We start from the raw sequence: 17,405 nt of genomic DNA on the forward strand, positions 1-17,405 counted from the left end.
CCACAAATGAGTTAGTATTCAAAAGTGTGTGTGAGAATGTGTGTCAATCGATGAGCAATTGATGTGTAAATTCGTTTCGCAAGTTTTCGTTGCTCAATTTCTGTTCAAAAATCGTCCTCATTTTTTCATATTATTATATACTTAGTATGTTATGTACATTTTTCATTTGATTTACTTGTTTTCAAATTGCATATGTGAACTATAAAAAAAACGTACGAACGTACAACCAATCTGATGATAACGTAATAGGTACGTTTAAAATAAAATTGCATTGAAATTGTGGTAAAAATATTATAATATTATAAAATGAAATACATTTACTTATGATGTAAATTTAACATTCAATTATTTTTCTAATCACTCTTATGGAAGTAGACATTTGTACATACATTAACTTGTTAATTTAGACGTTATAATGGACTTGAATACTATGAATAGTGTATTTTATTTTAAATACACAGCTGTGCGGTCGTTAAAATAATATAAAACACTACAAAAAGATAACAAATAAATAAATAACAATAATATTTGTTTTAAAAAATAGTGGTGATCAATAATAATAATAATAATAATACCAATGAAATAAATGATAACTACTATAGGTACTATTTATTTAAGGATAACACTTTCTATTTTAAAATATGTATGAACAGAGCGATAAATGTGTAAATTCTACAATTATATGGTTTTATTTTTGTGTATGTTGTCTTGTTTAGAAGCAAATATTTATGTTTGAGTGTGGTTTCTGGTAAAAAAAATTGGACACGGTTGATGTTATAGGTGGTTAAAGTAAAAAAAATGCATATTACTTACCCTTTTCAAAAAAACGAGAAAAACTAAAAAAATCATGAAATATTAACCCCAGTTTTCGGCAAAATTAATTTTAGTGCCTATTTTCGTTGTAGGTAATTAAAAAATAAATAATTGTAGATATTATAATGACAAATTCCAAAAAACTTATGTTTACTCAATATGATTTTCAAAATATCATGACTCTTTTTGTGCTATTCATAGATATATACGACTTTGTTTGATTTTTTTATCGATCTATGTTTATGATAACGTTTTGATTTCTACGTCAAAAAACCTGAAAGTAGATTATAACATCCCTCATAAGTTTTCCTTGTAGTAATTAAAAATTTTGAAAATGCGAAGTCTCAATTATTTTTTCACAGGCATTTAAGTCCAAATTTTGAAGAAATCGGATAAATAAGCAATATGAGTAACGATTATAGTTGTTTTATTGTAATTCAAAAAATATTAACAGTAAAGACTAGAAACTTTTCTCCATATCATTCTATATAACCAATGACATTTTCAAAATATAAAAATTGTGGACTAACTTTAATCGATTTATTCCATTACACGGTATATGTGTCCGTGTTGATTTATATTTTATAAATTTCTTGACGATTATATTTGATATTACATTATAATTATTTATAATAAGATTATTTTATAAATTTAATATTGTTATAAAAACAAATCTTTAGAAATAGATTTAACAGTGAATTACCCAATGACAAAGTCCACTCGAAACTTAATAGATAGGCGATTCCCGGGTTTTGTTTCAAATATTAATTTCAGACTGATTAAAAGACTATATTCCGTAAATTAAAATATTTTGTTTCCATTCATTATTTTAATGTGAACTATAAATAAAATAAAATTGTAATATTTACATTGATCATACGCCCAAAGGTTAAAAATATTGTTCCTACTGCAGAAGGCAGTATATTATAAATAGGCAAAGAACTTAACTCAATATTGAGAATTTTGATTCTGGAGATTTAGACGCTCGGAGCAAATGATGTGTGGTCACTGACTGCGATGCGTGGGTCATCTAGGGTCAGTTTTATTGGGTTTAAATAAAAGTGAGTTTTTTCCTTATATACCTACACGAAGCACAAAACACGTCCGCATAGGTAATAGTAGTAATATTCCAAACGTTTATAATATAACTAAACGAGAATCTTCGTTTTCTTGGATTAAATCCAACTAATGTAATGATAATAATTTACGATGCTCGTTAAGAATGTTGACAAAATTATGGCCGAACATCTTGTGAACGGATAAGTTTCGGAATGAGATAATGTAATGTAATGAAAGTACATATTATATTATATTATATTGAAAACTATTGATAGACAGAAGTATGGTAGACCACTGAGATGATTTGGCTTTATTTGTTTAGCGATTAACATACCTGTAACGTAATATATTTGAAGTAGGAATATGAGTGTGTATCAATATATACTGCGTCCGAATAGTGACTGTTCGACCAAAAAATTGTTAATATTTTCTTAAGGATATATTATGTTACTGAGAATGAAAATTCTTTGTTTAATTTGATCGGTTCTGTAAGTACGCTTTTAAAAGCAACTTAGAAAGTTGTATTGAAAAATGAATGATCTGTTCGAGTGCCTAATTGTAAATCTGATGTTATACTTTTGGAATTATTGTATATAATAATCCCAAATCTGTGATATTAATATTTTATTAGTTATTTTTTAGTTATTTTATATTATTAATTATTTTAAAATGTCCTACATATGTAATATACACTCATACTTATTTTTTATTCATGAATCTACGAGTGAAAGATATGAATATAATATCTTAACTCATCTCACAACTATTCATATGTGAACGATTTATAAGAACAGTGTATACTGCGTGTTTTTCAATCGTGGGGCTTCACTCACATTGACGATAGACAATAATCATGGAAATTGTATACTTTTTGTGATTTGCTAATTTTTTTATTGTGAGTATGAGTTAAGTTGACTTAGTAAAAGTATTTGGTCGTCATTTTTTACCTTTAACATTATTTTGTAAGAATAATTTCAAAAGAATAACATTCTATTAAAAAAAAAATCAATTTTGTTGTGGACATTGAACCAATAATAATGCCTTCAAAGTTCAAATCGGTTTTGATCTGATAAAATATGAGTGCAATATTAGTGAAAATACAGTAAAAATAATATTATAAAAAGCTCTATATTACAAGGTTTAATAAGGGACCACTTAACTAAATAGGTATGATAATTATTATTCTAATATATATAATATTGTAATAAACACAATAGGCGTAGTATTCATTGTACGTAATATTGATACAGACAACCCTAAACCCTACCACAACGACTACTTGTATAAAATAAAGCTTTACAATTGTATATTTTTATAAGTCTTCACTTAAAAGTTGAAACCACTAATTTTTGATTTTGAAGTTTAATCCATCGAAGTGTGGAGAGGGGTGATTGGTCGACTTATAGTTTCCGTAAAACCTGATTTAATAAACATTGATTTTCCAACCCAAAAACTACAACATATTGGGTGTTTCGTTTAACAGTGAACACCGAGGTAAACACTTATGAACTCGAAAAGTATTAAAGTTTTTGCAAATATTTTTATATCGCTGTACAAAACAAAATTTCTGAAAAAAACATTATACAATTTATTCGTTTTTATCATAAATATTTTTTAACTTTTACTTATTTTAATGGACAATTTTAACATGCATTTTAAATTTCATACTTTATATTTGTTGAGAATTTTGATCGATTATTTAATGCATAACAAATTATAAGTATATCTATATTTACAGTTAAGATAGATGGTATATTGAATAATTGGACCTACATTTTGCGGGGAATACTTATACATTATAACTTATTATCTACTCCTACTTATTTGAAATTTGGGTGTTGTAAACATAAATTCTCGAAAAAATTGTCTGATTCCAGATTCGGTTCTAACCAAGTGCTGTTAATTATATTATGTATGTTGTCATTCTAAAATGTAAATACTTTAAAAATAATAAAGATCAAAATTAGTAAATATTATTTTTTTCTATACAAACATGTTGTTTTATAATGACTTTAAATTGTGTAAATGAATATTTTCCAAAAACCTTGATATTTATCTCTACTATTAATGAGTGCGTTTACTGTTGAAAGAATCACCCTATTTATATAGGGTGACCCTAATGGGTGACTTTCCAATCTTTATTGAAATGTGTATTTATACAGAGTGATCGATCGAGCAAGCTATCGCCACTACAGTCTTATCGTTAAAGTAAACACATGCATTAAAATATTTTTCGGAATATTTATGTTTACCCGTAGAGCGTAATATCTTTCGTATTATACTTCAGTGCTGCAAATGTCGTAAAAAACAAGTCCAAGTTAAGTTTAGTTGATGATATATAGAGTTCGATAAACTAGAATTTCGATAAAAAAAAAATAAAAAAAAAACAGCCGACAGAATGGTCGGTAGAATCACCCTGTATATGCGCGCGTGTTGTGTGTTATATAAGTTGTCTGCTGAACGCTCGTTTACGCGTCTAACGGATTTCTTTCACGTACTCTCGCATGGGCTCAGTCGGTGCTACTATTGCCGAACCCGTCTGGTCGAGCGTGTTGCCCAAGAAAATGTGGCGCCTGTCCATACTTGGTTGAATCCGATTGGACCGCAGTCAAAACAATACCGCTGCAACTGCTGCACCGTTCATTACTTCACACATTATTATAACATTCGGACTGCGTTGTTTATTGTGATCGTATCGAAATCGTATTCGGGTTTTGTGTCTTAGGCGTACTTGGGTAGGTAAAAAGCGTTTTTGAAAAGCGAAAACGTAAACTATTCATTTGCATAGAGCGCGTATACCAACAACTACAGTACATATGTTATGACATTATGGACGAAAACGAGTTTTACGTTTCACAGTGTACAATGTACCTATACATATCTTATACCTACTTTGTTGAAATAAAATTGAAGAAAACACTTTTAAGCTGTGAAAAAAAATGCACTCACGGGGCACCATACGAATTGTTATTGTAGGTAGATAGGTATAATTGGTATAATTTCATTAATTTCCAAAAACGAATCAGTCGTGTTAAAAATATCTGTGTCAACCTATGATTTTTCGTTTTGAGACAAAACATCTTGACCAATCTCTACCCGTGCAAACCCGTTTTTGAACATATTCGTTTTATCGAATGTAATTAATTATAATCACTGTTTTCAGAGTTAATGTAAGCTACTCCAAAGAAATATTATTCATTACTCCAATACCTATTTTATGACCTGTATTTAAGTGTAATACTTCTTTGGCTTTTAGATTTAAAAAATATTGTACATTGTAATATTAACCTATTATTATAATATCGATTTTATAGTGTAATGAAGTATAATATTTAGGTACAATTTGTGCTGAAATTTAACGGAAAAAATGTCTAAAACATAAATATTGTATTTCAAGTTTATTTTAATAAATGATAATATTATGGATTACTTATAAGTAGTGTGAAAACGAACTGTGGCTATCTATTGAGATTTTCAAAAACCATAACCTAGAACAAAGTTGTTGACGACGACAACGTTGCGACCACTCTGTATTATAGTAGTAACCTGTGTAGTAACTAATACCTGGTCGGTGTAGTTGTGGTTCGGTTTGAAAGTCATGCGAATACATATCAATAATAATAGTAAACATAAGTATAGCACACCGTTAACTGGCAACAACAAAAAATATACGACCTAAGTATTGATTCAACTCCATTCACGCCTTGTTAGATTTTCTGAACACGATCGTTTATCAAAACCGCTATTGGATGTTTCACCTCCGGTCGTTAATTATCTCGAGAAAACCCGACCGACAGATACTGTGAGGGTGATTCTTACTATTTCCACTGGAAAATGCATTCGTTGCAATATGTACACAAAACACACACACCGCGTAGTATAAAATATTATATTTGTACGCAACTACAAAATATGATACAATACCTATCTAAATATAGTTTTGTACCAGTACTCTAAACATAAGACAATAATTTTGAGTCCTACAATTTTTTTTTTTATGTATTAAAGTTTTCCTGACAAATTCATCCCACTTGTTTGTTGCAGTATTAATTTTAGGCCTACAAATTGAATTGCCTTCCAATGGTTTAATACGTAGATATTGCACAAAGTGCATAATTATTTTAAATACAGAATACCTGCAGGCAGCAAAATTTTTGACAAAACTTCAAGGTGTAGCTAATTTATTAAACTTACCATGGCATTAAAAAAATATGCAAAAAGAAAGTGTCCAAACGTACTTGGGTTCTATAATTGTTTTATTTCAAAACTTGTATAATATTTACAGTTCGAAGTATCATAAATTATTATTTTTTCATATTTTAATATTCGAAGAAATTTACCAAGTCCCGTGGGGGAGGGTAATCGTCACCATCTCTACTCCTCCTCAAAGTCACCACTGCCTGCGGGCGGTGACAATAAAACTATATGATATAAACACAGATTTTACACAATAAATAAGAATTTTAGAAACGATGTCAACAAACTAATATAATATTATAGAAATAAGCAGTTTGCATCATAAAAAACCATTTCTTAAATGTGTTAAGCGCAAACATGACTTTCGTTTGCAATGTGCCACTATACAGCTACTACCTTAACCTACAGAGTGGGTAATACCTCTCTGTATCTTAATAGCTCTAATTAATTAAAATTATAATTGTTGAAATTGTTTATTATATTTATTTTGCAGACCATATATTTTGAAAATACTAGAATTTTGTATGCACTTTAAGCTCTTAATGTCTGGTTCTGTAGGAATACAAACTTCATTTTTTTCAAATGAGAACAATATTTTTTATTTTTATTTGTATAGGTAATAATATAATTCTTTTGAAAATTGTATGCATAGCTATATTATAGACAAGTGAACTAAACGAAGGCATATATTTAATGAAAATATTATAATAAAAATTTAAAAACGCGACTATAGTGAAGAGCATTTTTATCATTTTTTTAGCACCTATGAATAATAAACAATATATTGTTACTAAATTACTAAAAAAGTTTTGATAAATAGTTTAGCTTATCGTTTTTAAAAAAAAGTTCTTTGGTTTTTTGATTTTAAGCTATAATAGTGAGCAAATTATTTGTTTCTTGAAAAGGGTTTTTTGAAAATTTTCTGAGCAATAAAAACCTTATGACAAATACGGGGCCGTATATTTATACAGGATGTATCACCCCTTTTTTTCTTCAATTATGCAGTTATTCAAAATATGAATTCTGAATGTTCTATTATATTTTTCGATTGACCATATTTTCAAATTATTAAGATTTTTGTTCTACTTCTGAAGTAACCCATAGAGGTACAAACTCCTAGTTTTACTACAAATTATTTGGTGGATAATTTTCCTGTAAAGGTATCAAAATCAAAGTTCAGAGTTATTTAACTTTGTGCGCTTATTAAGTATATGAGGTTCTTGATAATGGGTTTGGAATTTATGAGGGTTTGGTAATTTAAAATTGTTGTGATTAATTTTTATCTATCAATATTTATTAATATACACTATATATCTAATATTACATCTATTTTATATTTTTATATAACTATTTTTAAGGACTTATCTATTTTATCCAAAAATTCTAAATAAACATTTTATTAGCTACAAAGTATTAGTTCGAATTTTTAAATAGGTACATCAAAATTAATTTTCCAATGAACAATATCAAGTGAAAAATCATGGTTCTCGTTTAAAAAACAGAGGTTTAAAATCTCCACAAAGCACACTCCTTAAATAGTGCAAAAAACCTCGATAGTTTGAGAATGTGGTTAGGTTAGAAAAATGCATATGCCTATAAATAGCTCGACGTAATTAACAATGTTTTGTGAATTTTATGGTATATTGAAATTTTTATTATAAACATTCAGTGTAAATTTCATGTATCTCTATGGTATTTTTTTATTGAAGTTGCAATACGAAAACCCATTTTTAAACTTTTTGTAAAAATAACATGGATATACAGTTATTTTTTTAGTATAACACCAAAAGGCAATCGATTTTTTCGAAAATTAATTTTGAGTAAAAATTTCCGTTTTTCCTTGATTTTTATCTCTTTCCCGCCGCTTTTGAAAGCTACTAAGAGTTTTAAATTTTGACCTTCCGAATGCAACAACTAGATACACTTTTCTATCTTAAGAGATGTTGAAGTTGAAAATCGTAGCATTTATTTGACTACTTATGGAAAACACAAAAAATTAATAATAAAAAAAATATCATTATTGAAATCAATACATGACACCTCTCCTCTCGGAATCTAAAATCCCAATTTGAATAAAGTTTCTAAAATGAAAAATGGGATCAAGTACCGTTAGGGTGAATCACCTTGTATCGATTATTTAAACCAGTTGTTGCGGCAGCAAATTATCGTATTTCCAATTTTCGTTTGATGTACGAAAAAATGACATAATATTTTTTTTCGTTTTTAGAACATACTATTTTTAGTATTACTAATTTATTATTTAATTTTTATAATGATATAATGATAAACGATAATAATGTAATAAATATTTTCAGCACTGCGGTTGTCACCGGCATTATACTTATACAAACAGTCTGTCCCAATAAAACACGCATGTATTTTATTCATACATATATAGGTCTGGTGAATTGTGACGAAAACGTTATTGACATTGGACTTAATCCGCCGCCGTTACGCGTGTCGGGTAGCAAAATACACCGTATTCGACGTACTAATATCTCACACACCGAGTGTTATTGCTTATTATATAATATATAATATATAATATGTAGGTGATGTGACTAACACACGCATACCCATTTGTAAGTTATGACTGTCCCCTCCGGACGACGACGAAGACTTAAGTAATAGACTGTACAGTGTAGGTATATATTATTATTATTTGCGGCGGTGCCGTTTATTGTTTTTATTCAATAATAATATCATTTTTACGTTTCGTACATGTATGTCATATCGAAATCAAGTGCAATGTCACATAATATTCCGCCGCGCAGATGTTAATATTATATGATTTGAGAAGACATTTTGAATTTTATTAATTTTTTTTTTTAAGACGTGCCATGGGTAGGAACTTCTTATTTTATTATGTATAGGCACATAATTTATAGTTATACAATATAAATCTTTTAGTACCTATTATAATTATAATAGGTAGATACCTATAATCCCTATAAATTAATAATCATAATAGGTACCTACAGGCTACAGTGAATTCCTATAAATTATAATAGGTATCTATATTATATAGTGTGAGTTCCGTTACGACGTATTGACCGGTGGATTACATTGAGCTCATTTTTATTTCAACTAGGTATCTTTCATTCTTATTTATTATACTTGAACATTTAATGATTACAATAATTTAATATAACGTATTATAGACCATGATATTAATAATTGTTTAAAAACAGATTACAACAAAGTAAAAACCACAAATATTATAGTTGATAGCACTTGAGCTTTCCGTATATTTTTTCCATATTAGCATAAAATGACATAACTTTGTTACCTTCATACTATTATCATAATATGTCTTTCACTGTATGACGTGGCGTAGTACTTATTAATGATTTCGCTCAAAACATTAGCAGGTGACATAAGCGTTGATAAAAATCGCGAAGCTGCAATAAGAGTGCTTAGCATTCTGAATGCTAGAGATATCTACACGAATTCCACATAATTATTATAGTATCCACTGTGCTGAATTAATATTTTTAAAAAGTACCCAGGCATTTAAAATATTACCTGAACGAGTAGGTTATACTATACTCAAAAATGTATTTAAAGAGTATAAGGTTTATAATTTAAAGGGACGAGATAATAATTATGATTACATTTTTTATTCAAACTTATATATATATATATATTTAAATGATTGGTTTGCTCGAAAAGAAATATAATGCATTCATATAATATTTTATGATACGGTGTACGAGTAGGGGGAAAATGATTACTTATTTATTTATTTTTATCGAATGTAAAATATTGAAAGTATTTTAAATGCAATCGGTTTTATATTAAATTGTATGAACCGTTAGTTAATACATATTAATATACTAACTTTTTTTTCTATTAAACAAATTACATTTATTTTGTAAATTGTATTAGTGTGAACGTGAGTATTTGTATATAAATATAATATATTACTATACTAATAAATAATAATAACAGTATTGCAATATATTATGAAGGGGCCTGTGCAAAAAGAATACAACTCTACTTTCAACAGAAATCTGATTTAGATAATGGGTACTATTTGATAAAGAAAAAAAATTATCAGTATTTAAATATTTATGAGATGGATTTAACATAACTCGTATAGGAAATATGTGAGGTTTTGTATTTCCAAAAGATCAAAAAACTAGGTAGCTCCAAGATGATATTATAATTTATAATACCTATTAATTAATATTAAGATCTGGTCAAAATACAAGATGTCTCCAAAAATTGAAACTGTTTTTCTATTTTCTGATAAGTTTAAAAAAATCAATTTGTCTGGTTTTTGTATAGACACATACTATTTTAAAGTTGTTACTTCATAATTTAGATAATAATAACACATTGGAACAAGAAGACTACGTAATGATTACATAATAGTTTGTGTAACTAGTATCCTAAATATATCAGATCACTTCTTCAATTGAAATATTATTAAGACAAATTGACCAATTACGTGTTTTTAAAAAACCATTACAAGTTAAAAAAAAAATTTCTATTGCTAATTATTATATGAAGGTACGAAATAAGCAATACCTAGAATTATTAACGAACATTAATATAAAATAATATCGAAAAATAAAATCAAGTTGATAAATTTTAAAATTAAAATTGGCTTTTTTATCACCCCCGAGGGGGCGGGGGCAACATCATACTATATATATACTGAGAGCACATATTATGACGTTACACCTTCCCCTGCAGCTTTTATAGCCGATCATGAAATCTTACCTTCTTTTGCACTTATATAATAAACTTATCCCCAAAATCCATTTAATGTACCTTTAGGCATTATTATACTTTTTAACTTTTTTTAACTTGTTTTCTTACTTCAATTCGGTGAAATTGATTACTAAAATGTCTTTTACATGACGTTCTTTGCTGTACCGGCGCAATTTTATGTCACACTTACCGTATACCGTATACATTATTGCGCTTACGTGTTAGTTATAAACCTGTCTACCTATGCACTGGGTGTAATTTAACTGAAATATGTAATTAACTAATTAAATGTTACAACTATTATATTCTAATCATTTTTTTCAATATTTAGTTATCACAATTATATGGTTATTGCTAATGCTTACATTTTTAAGACTAAAGTATCTACTTTTGTCTTAAAAATATATTTATCAGAACAAAAGTTATTATAATATGTAAGTTCATGCCATTTGACAGCTATTTCTGTCACGCCCTGTATAGTGCATATAAGTCGGTGTAAGTTTACTTTTTACTGAAGTTTATAGTAAACATTATACAAATCCACGATATTTGCTACTTGACTCTCTATCTACGTTATGTTTATTTTTTATTCTATATCGATCCGATATGCTTGTGCGATCGTGCATAATTTACATACCTATTACAGTTTTAATTAATCACATATTATTTAATAGGTACATATTATTATAATATTACATGACGTATAAATGCAGAGGTGTATGCGTTTTAATATTTCATCGTTAAATTTAATATCCTTTACGGTATAAACAAGATATTTATCGTGTTAATCGCATAATGTCGATATATCGTTAAAATTTATAATATTAATATTATGTTGTATAAATATGTATGTATACATATATCATATGTAAATGCGCTTATACATTTTTATCGGATTACCGTGCTCACCGTGGTCTTTTTCATTTTCGTTCCAAACAAATTGAATTCGTATAATCATATCATTCCGGTGTTTAGTAGGTACATTTTATTAGTTATTGCATCGAGTACGTATAAACCCACTAGTGATGTAAGTTATACATTTTAGAAATTTCTAAATTGAAAATTTCTGACATCCGGAAGTTTCCAAGAAAAAATTGTGTTATTTATTTGTATTTAAATTAATTTTGTTGTGATAAAATGTACCTATACTGCGAATATTATCGCATAAATATTAAATACAATCATAACCTCTGTACTTATTAACTCTGTTTAAAAATAAAATATTTAAATTTAATAACATTTGTGCAGAATTTTTAAATGTTTTAAAATGTACTTCAAGATTCAATGAATATTTCTAATGTTTATATACCGAAGTAAAAAGAGTAAGATCCATCAAAAAATAAAATAAAATTTTTTCATTTCCAAAATGTTTTGAATATTAAATTTTTCAAATTTTACATCACTAAAACCGATGTTTTATAGTATAGGCATAATATTATAGTATGACGATTCGTCAAGAATGATGACACTTGTTTTATTATTTTATTGTGCATTAGGTGCATTTTAAATGTACCTATTTGTTTAAATATGGATTTAGGTCATACATTTTAATTAGGTACGTATACTTATTTATTATATTTATATTATGCTTAATTTTCTAAGGCACATTTTGAGAAATGTTGTGTAGCGATAAAAATTTCCCTTTTAAAATTATAATTGCTATGTTTCACAGTAAATTGTTCAGTGGATGTTTTTTATGATGTAACCAAATCGTACCTAATTAGAACGAGCAAATTCTGAGTTTTTGCTATTTATTGAGAATGATTTTATTGTAATTTTACTAGGAATCATAGCGCACAGCAACAGGTGTAGATGGTAATACAAAGTTAAACACAAAACATATTATAACAATAATTTTAAATATGCATACAATATTATTAAGTTAAGTATTAATTATTTAATCTATAAATGTTTACAAATTATAAAATGCGCTAATAGTCTAATATAGATTACAGTAATTTTCAAATAATTTGTTCTCATTTGAGAAAAGTGGTTTGTATCTTGACAAGACACTTTTTAAACAGCATACAAATATGTACAGGTATTAGATAGAGTTGTAGTTTGCCGTATATTGGTATATTTAAATAAATTTATGATTTAAGGTTAAATCGGGGTGAGTATATTTGGCACTTAGTGATTCAAAGTGGCAGGTTTACTGCAGATTTTCTAGTGGTACTGGTAAAACGGATTCCTCCATTTTAGATTTTTATATCCACGCCTGACCATGTATTGCATTCCTTACGCAGTGTCCTGTTGTGTTGGGAACTTATTTTTATTTAGCTGAAAGCCATCCCATTCAAATGTAATTTTTTTGTTAAGATTAATTTTTTTGTTGCAGATGTTCGTGTACATAAATTGAGTATACTTGTAATAAATACTATACTAATAAATAGGGCACCTATTTTATGTTTTATATGAAGCCATTACTATGGACTTATACTTAACATATAAAATGTTTTAATTCAAAAACTATTCGTGTAAAGTTAATTTAGACGCTCTAATATTAATAAAAATATCTTCTAATCTCATTAAGATACAGCAAAAAAGTGTGTGTGTGTGTGTGTGTGGGGGGGTGTGTGTGTGTGTGTGTGTGTGTGTTTGTGTGTGTGTCTAACATTTCTAAAAATAATTGTAATAATTAATTGTATAATGTTTACATTGGGGGACAGGGGGGGGGGGGGGGGTTGTCGTTTGAAAAAAAAATTGTATAAATGTATGCTTTTTATTACACTCCGTAATTCTTAAAAAAAATCTAAATATTTGAAAATATTGTCTTTACGTATGATAGTATCGATAAACACATAAACATTTACAAAAGTCCGAATTTGAATGAATAAATTATTGAAGGAAAAATGAGGGTGAGCATATTTTGTCACAAATCTCCCTGTGAATAAATATTAAAATTCATATTAATTAAAAAATACCCTCTACAGATTGCAATATGGAAACATTTTGCAATTGCAGTCATATAATTATTCGCTAAAATCACTGTACACTAACCATCACAAATTGTAATGGACACCAGCTGCAAACGACAATATTATGAATTTTAAATGAATGTACACTTATATAGTTTAACGCAAGTGTAATTTATCAATTATACTATCGATTGATAAAATAACATAAGTAATCATATTATTACATAAATCCCAATCATTCGATGAGAACGCCATTTTTGCAACGACCAATTGCGTTGTTCAATGCCAATCAATTATTATTTCAACTCGTTCAAAGAGTTTAATTCGTTTTTGACCTACATGGAAATCCCTCGTTATAAAACCGTTTTATGTCTGTGGATTTTCTTAAGTTTTAAATTATTTAAAAAAAAAAAAAAACCATAAACTTCTATCTCGTATGACGTGTGTATGCAAAATGAGTAAATTATGCATCTTCTTTTCATAAACGCTTTTTAATACCACCTATCTGATACCTACTTGATAATATATCATTATTATATGGTATATAACTACGGCAGTGTATTATTATTTCGTTTGATTGATAATAATAAGCACGTGCTTAATACAACCCACATGTGTGTTTGTGTGTGTGTGTGTGTGTGTGTGTATAAGTATGAGTGTGACGGTGCAATAGTTATAACGCTGTAAAACAAAGAAAATATAATACCGTTAATTTCTTCCTCGTCGCGTAGCAATTACGTCGATTATTGTATACATTGGAAACGAGTAGTTAAAATTAGGAGCGAGAGGTTACGATAATACAATATACATAATACAGTCGTTTGATTGAGGTCACACGATGTTAATTTTCTGGGAACGATTGCAAATGATAATTGGGTAGCAGAAACCATAACATTATACACATAAGATTGTATAAAGAAACCGATTTTGTAGTTTTTGATATCGCAAATATATATATTATATTTTATGTACCCAAATTATTCTACATAAAAGTATATAATATATAAGGTTTGAATTCCAAAATTTGTTTTGCGTTTATCACGTAGCGGCGCAGCGCCTCGCAACAACTCTAAATCCTCTTTCCACCCTTAAACGGTCATTATGCGCAATGTAATTAAAATTACTTTTATTATTTTTCTGAAAATGATTTAAAAGTTGAAGGGAAATTAATAATGCCAGTTGTTTGGATCGCGTACGTATTGAAGTTTACAAAGGTTAGCCATGGGGGGGGGGGCAGACAGTCCAATATTACCTACCCCTTTTGTATTGTAATATTATAATAAGAAATTTACCAAATAAAAATTCATAATATAAACCAAAATAATAACATATACCAGACTACGGCCAACTAACCAGGTGCGGTTAAAGTCGGCTCCCAAAAGAACAGTAAATAGTCTAAAAATATGTGAAATATCCAAAATTGTTATCGTACGCAATTGTCAATTATCACCTATACCATAATTATATATTTAAGTATAATATTTGAGTATATTATAAGAACTATTTTTTTTTAAATAGATATATTATGCAGGTGTATTTTAGACATATCTATATTTATAAAATTAAAAATTATAAACATTTATACACTTTTAGCACAATAAGAAATTTTAATATCTTATGTGGCCTTTGAATAAAAAAAAATTAGATGCCCCTGACAAATATTATTACCGAACTTTTATAATGACTAAATTTAGAATTCTTTAAACTTTCCACAACCAGTATTTTTGAATTAACAAAATCGAGGGCTTTTCAAGCTGCAACTATAGCTTATACAATTAACCGTTTAAAGTATCATTAGATTGTTTTAAATTATAGTTTGACTAAAAATAACAATGTCATTTTAATAAAAACTAAAATGTCAATTGCCTTAATATTACTGTACTGGATTTTCCAGTAGTTATTTTAGTTTCTGAGCAGAGCGATGAATTCATTGGTTTTACACTCATGTGAGCCTCGTAGTTTTATATATGTAATGTGTTATTAGTCATCACTCATCAGTCTTCTTTTGGAGTATTAAAAATGATTTTTAAATATTAATACATTATCATATAGGAAAGTAAACAGTTGTTACTTTCATTAAAAAATTCACAGTAAAAAAAATAGGTAAATTGGGTAAACGCTCTGCTTTGCAGTTATAGTGATCATGTGTAACTATTCATTGAGTAGGTCGCTGTAATGAAAGTCTTAAATTTATCATTACATACAAGCAATTATTTTGAGCAGAGGCTGTCTTTCAGCCTATTATTGTAGAAGCGTATTGCTTATTAATGGTTATAGGTACCTACTTAAGTACCTAGTAAATTATTTTACTATATAGGGATTAATATACAGCATAAACTATTATAAAGTTAAGAGATTAAAATTAATCTAAATGTTTAAAAATGTTATTGTAGACATATTATGAAATATTGAAATATAATAATGTACCTACGTATTAGTTTCAAATCTCCAACAAAAAATATTTTTGAATTACAAAAAAGAAAAAAAATCACAAAACTTATTATTCTTCGTTTGATTAATATAAACCATATTTAAATTGATAAAAAAAAACAGCAGAAAATCATGATCTAAAATTAACAGTTTGTCATTTGATCACATGTTTTGTAAAAATCAATAAAAAAGAAAAAATGTATGTACATAATACGTACTTAATGATTAAAAAATGTCATGATAACTTCAACTTCAACTTTCAATAAGATATTTGATCAATGCTCACTGATTACCATGGAAGATAAAAAAGATCATACCAATATTGCTAATTCCACCTGTGTATTAAAAATGTAATGAAAAATATTGCCTTGTTGTTTAATTGTATGTTTGAATAGAAGAAATATTTCTAAAATGTCTGGTATTATATATAAAATATTCTCTAATATCTAACTGTGCAATTGTATGCAAAGTAAAATTATGTACCTAAACATTTTTGTTGTAAAATGAAGCGTCAAGAAACCTCACCCAAATGTTACTACTTAGCCACAGTAAAAATATATAGAACATAAAAGTCCAGTATTTATTGATAGTTATTGATAAGTTTATCATAATTTAATATAATAGATAAATAATTATAATTTTTTTTTGTCTGTCCAGGAAACGCTAGGTACGGTCTATGCGGCTTTGGACTTCTCATCATTTCTTACGCTCTGTTTTTCTTCAACCCGGTGGAAATAATAAAATCAGCGGTAAGTGTACACATTTAATATTTACATAAAATATTTCAATATTCATAACTATCCCGAGCTCACGTCTATATTTTCCTGAAACGATTTTCATCGAAACTGTAGCTAAATATATAGGTACTTCAGTCTCTTTATTATAATATTATCTTCAGTAATAATTATAATGTATTAAAAAAAAAAAAACCACATTAAAGTTGTTTTTAAGAATATAAGGAGGAAAACTGTTAATAAATTTACAATAATCAACACTCTTGAGTAAAAGTCTCACCTAATAAGTTATATAGTTTATAAAAGGTATAAACCATTTAATCATTAACAAGATAACATTTATTTGAAAGACATAAATAATTGGGCCATGAAGTCGGACAGATGTAACAGAACAAATGATGCGGAAAACCGATTTGCATTTATTATCAATGGTAACCTTATACATACATAATAACCAAGTTGTGTTAAAAAATGATATATATCATTACAGTAATTCGTTTTAATTTATATGCACTAAAATATATGATATATGAAA

The 17,405-nt window shown here is 27.6% G+C and overlaps 1 protein-coding gene across 3 annotated transcripts in view; it reads left to right on the top strand.

Annotated features, from left to right (window-relative positions):
• The window catches only part of LOC111029335 (scavenger receptor class B member 1-like), a 100,569-nt gene that overhangs the window by 49,743 nt on the left and 33,421 nt on the right, over positions 1-17,405 (top strand). For all 3 annotated transcript variants that reach the window (XM_022308299.1, XM_022308298.1, XM_022308301.1), the window contains exon 2: positions 16,794-16,885. In XM_022308299.1, coding sequence (XP_022163991.1) covers positions 16,794-16,885 — 92 coding nt within the window. The remainder of the gene's footprint in view (positions 1-16,793; positions 16,886-17,405) is intronic.

Source organism: Myzus persicae, unplaced genomic scaffold (genome assembly GCF_001856785.1).
Source record: "Myzus persicae strain clone G006 unplaced genomic scaffold, MPER_G0061.0, whole genome shotgun sequence".
Taxonomy (NCBI): Eukaryota; Metazoa; Arthropoda; class Insecta; order Hemiptera; family Aphididae; genus Myzus; species Myzus persicae.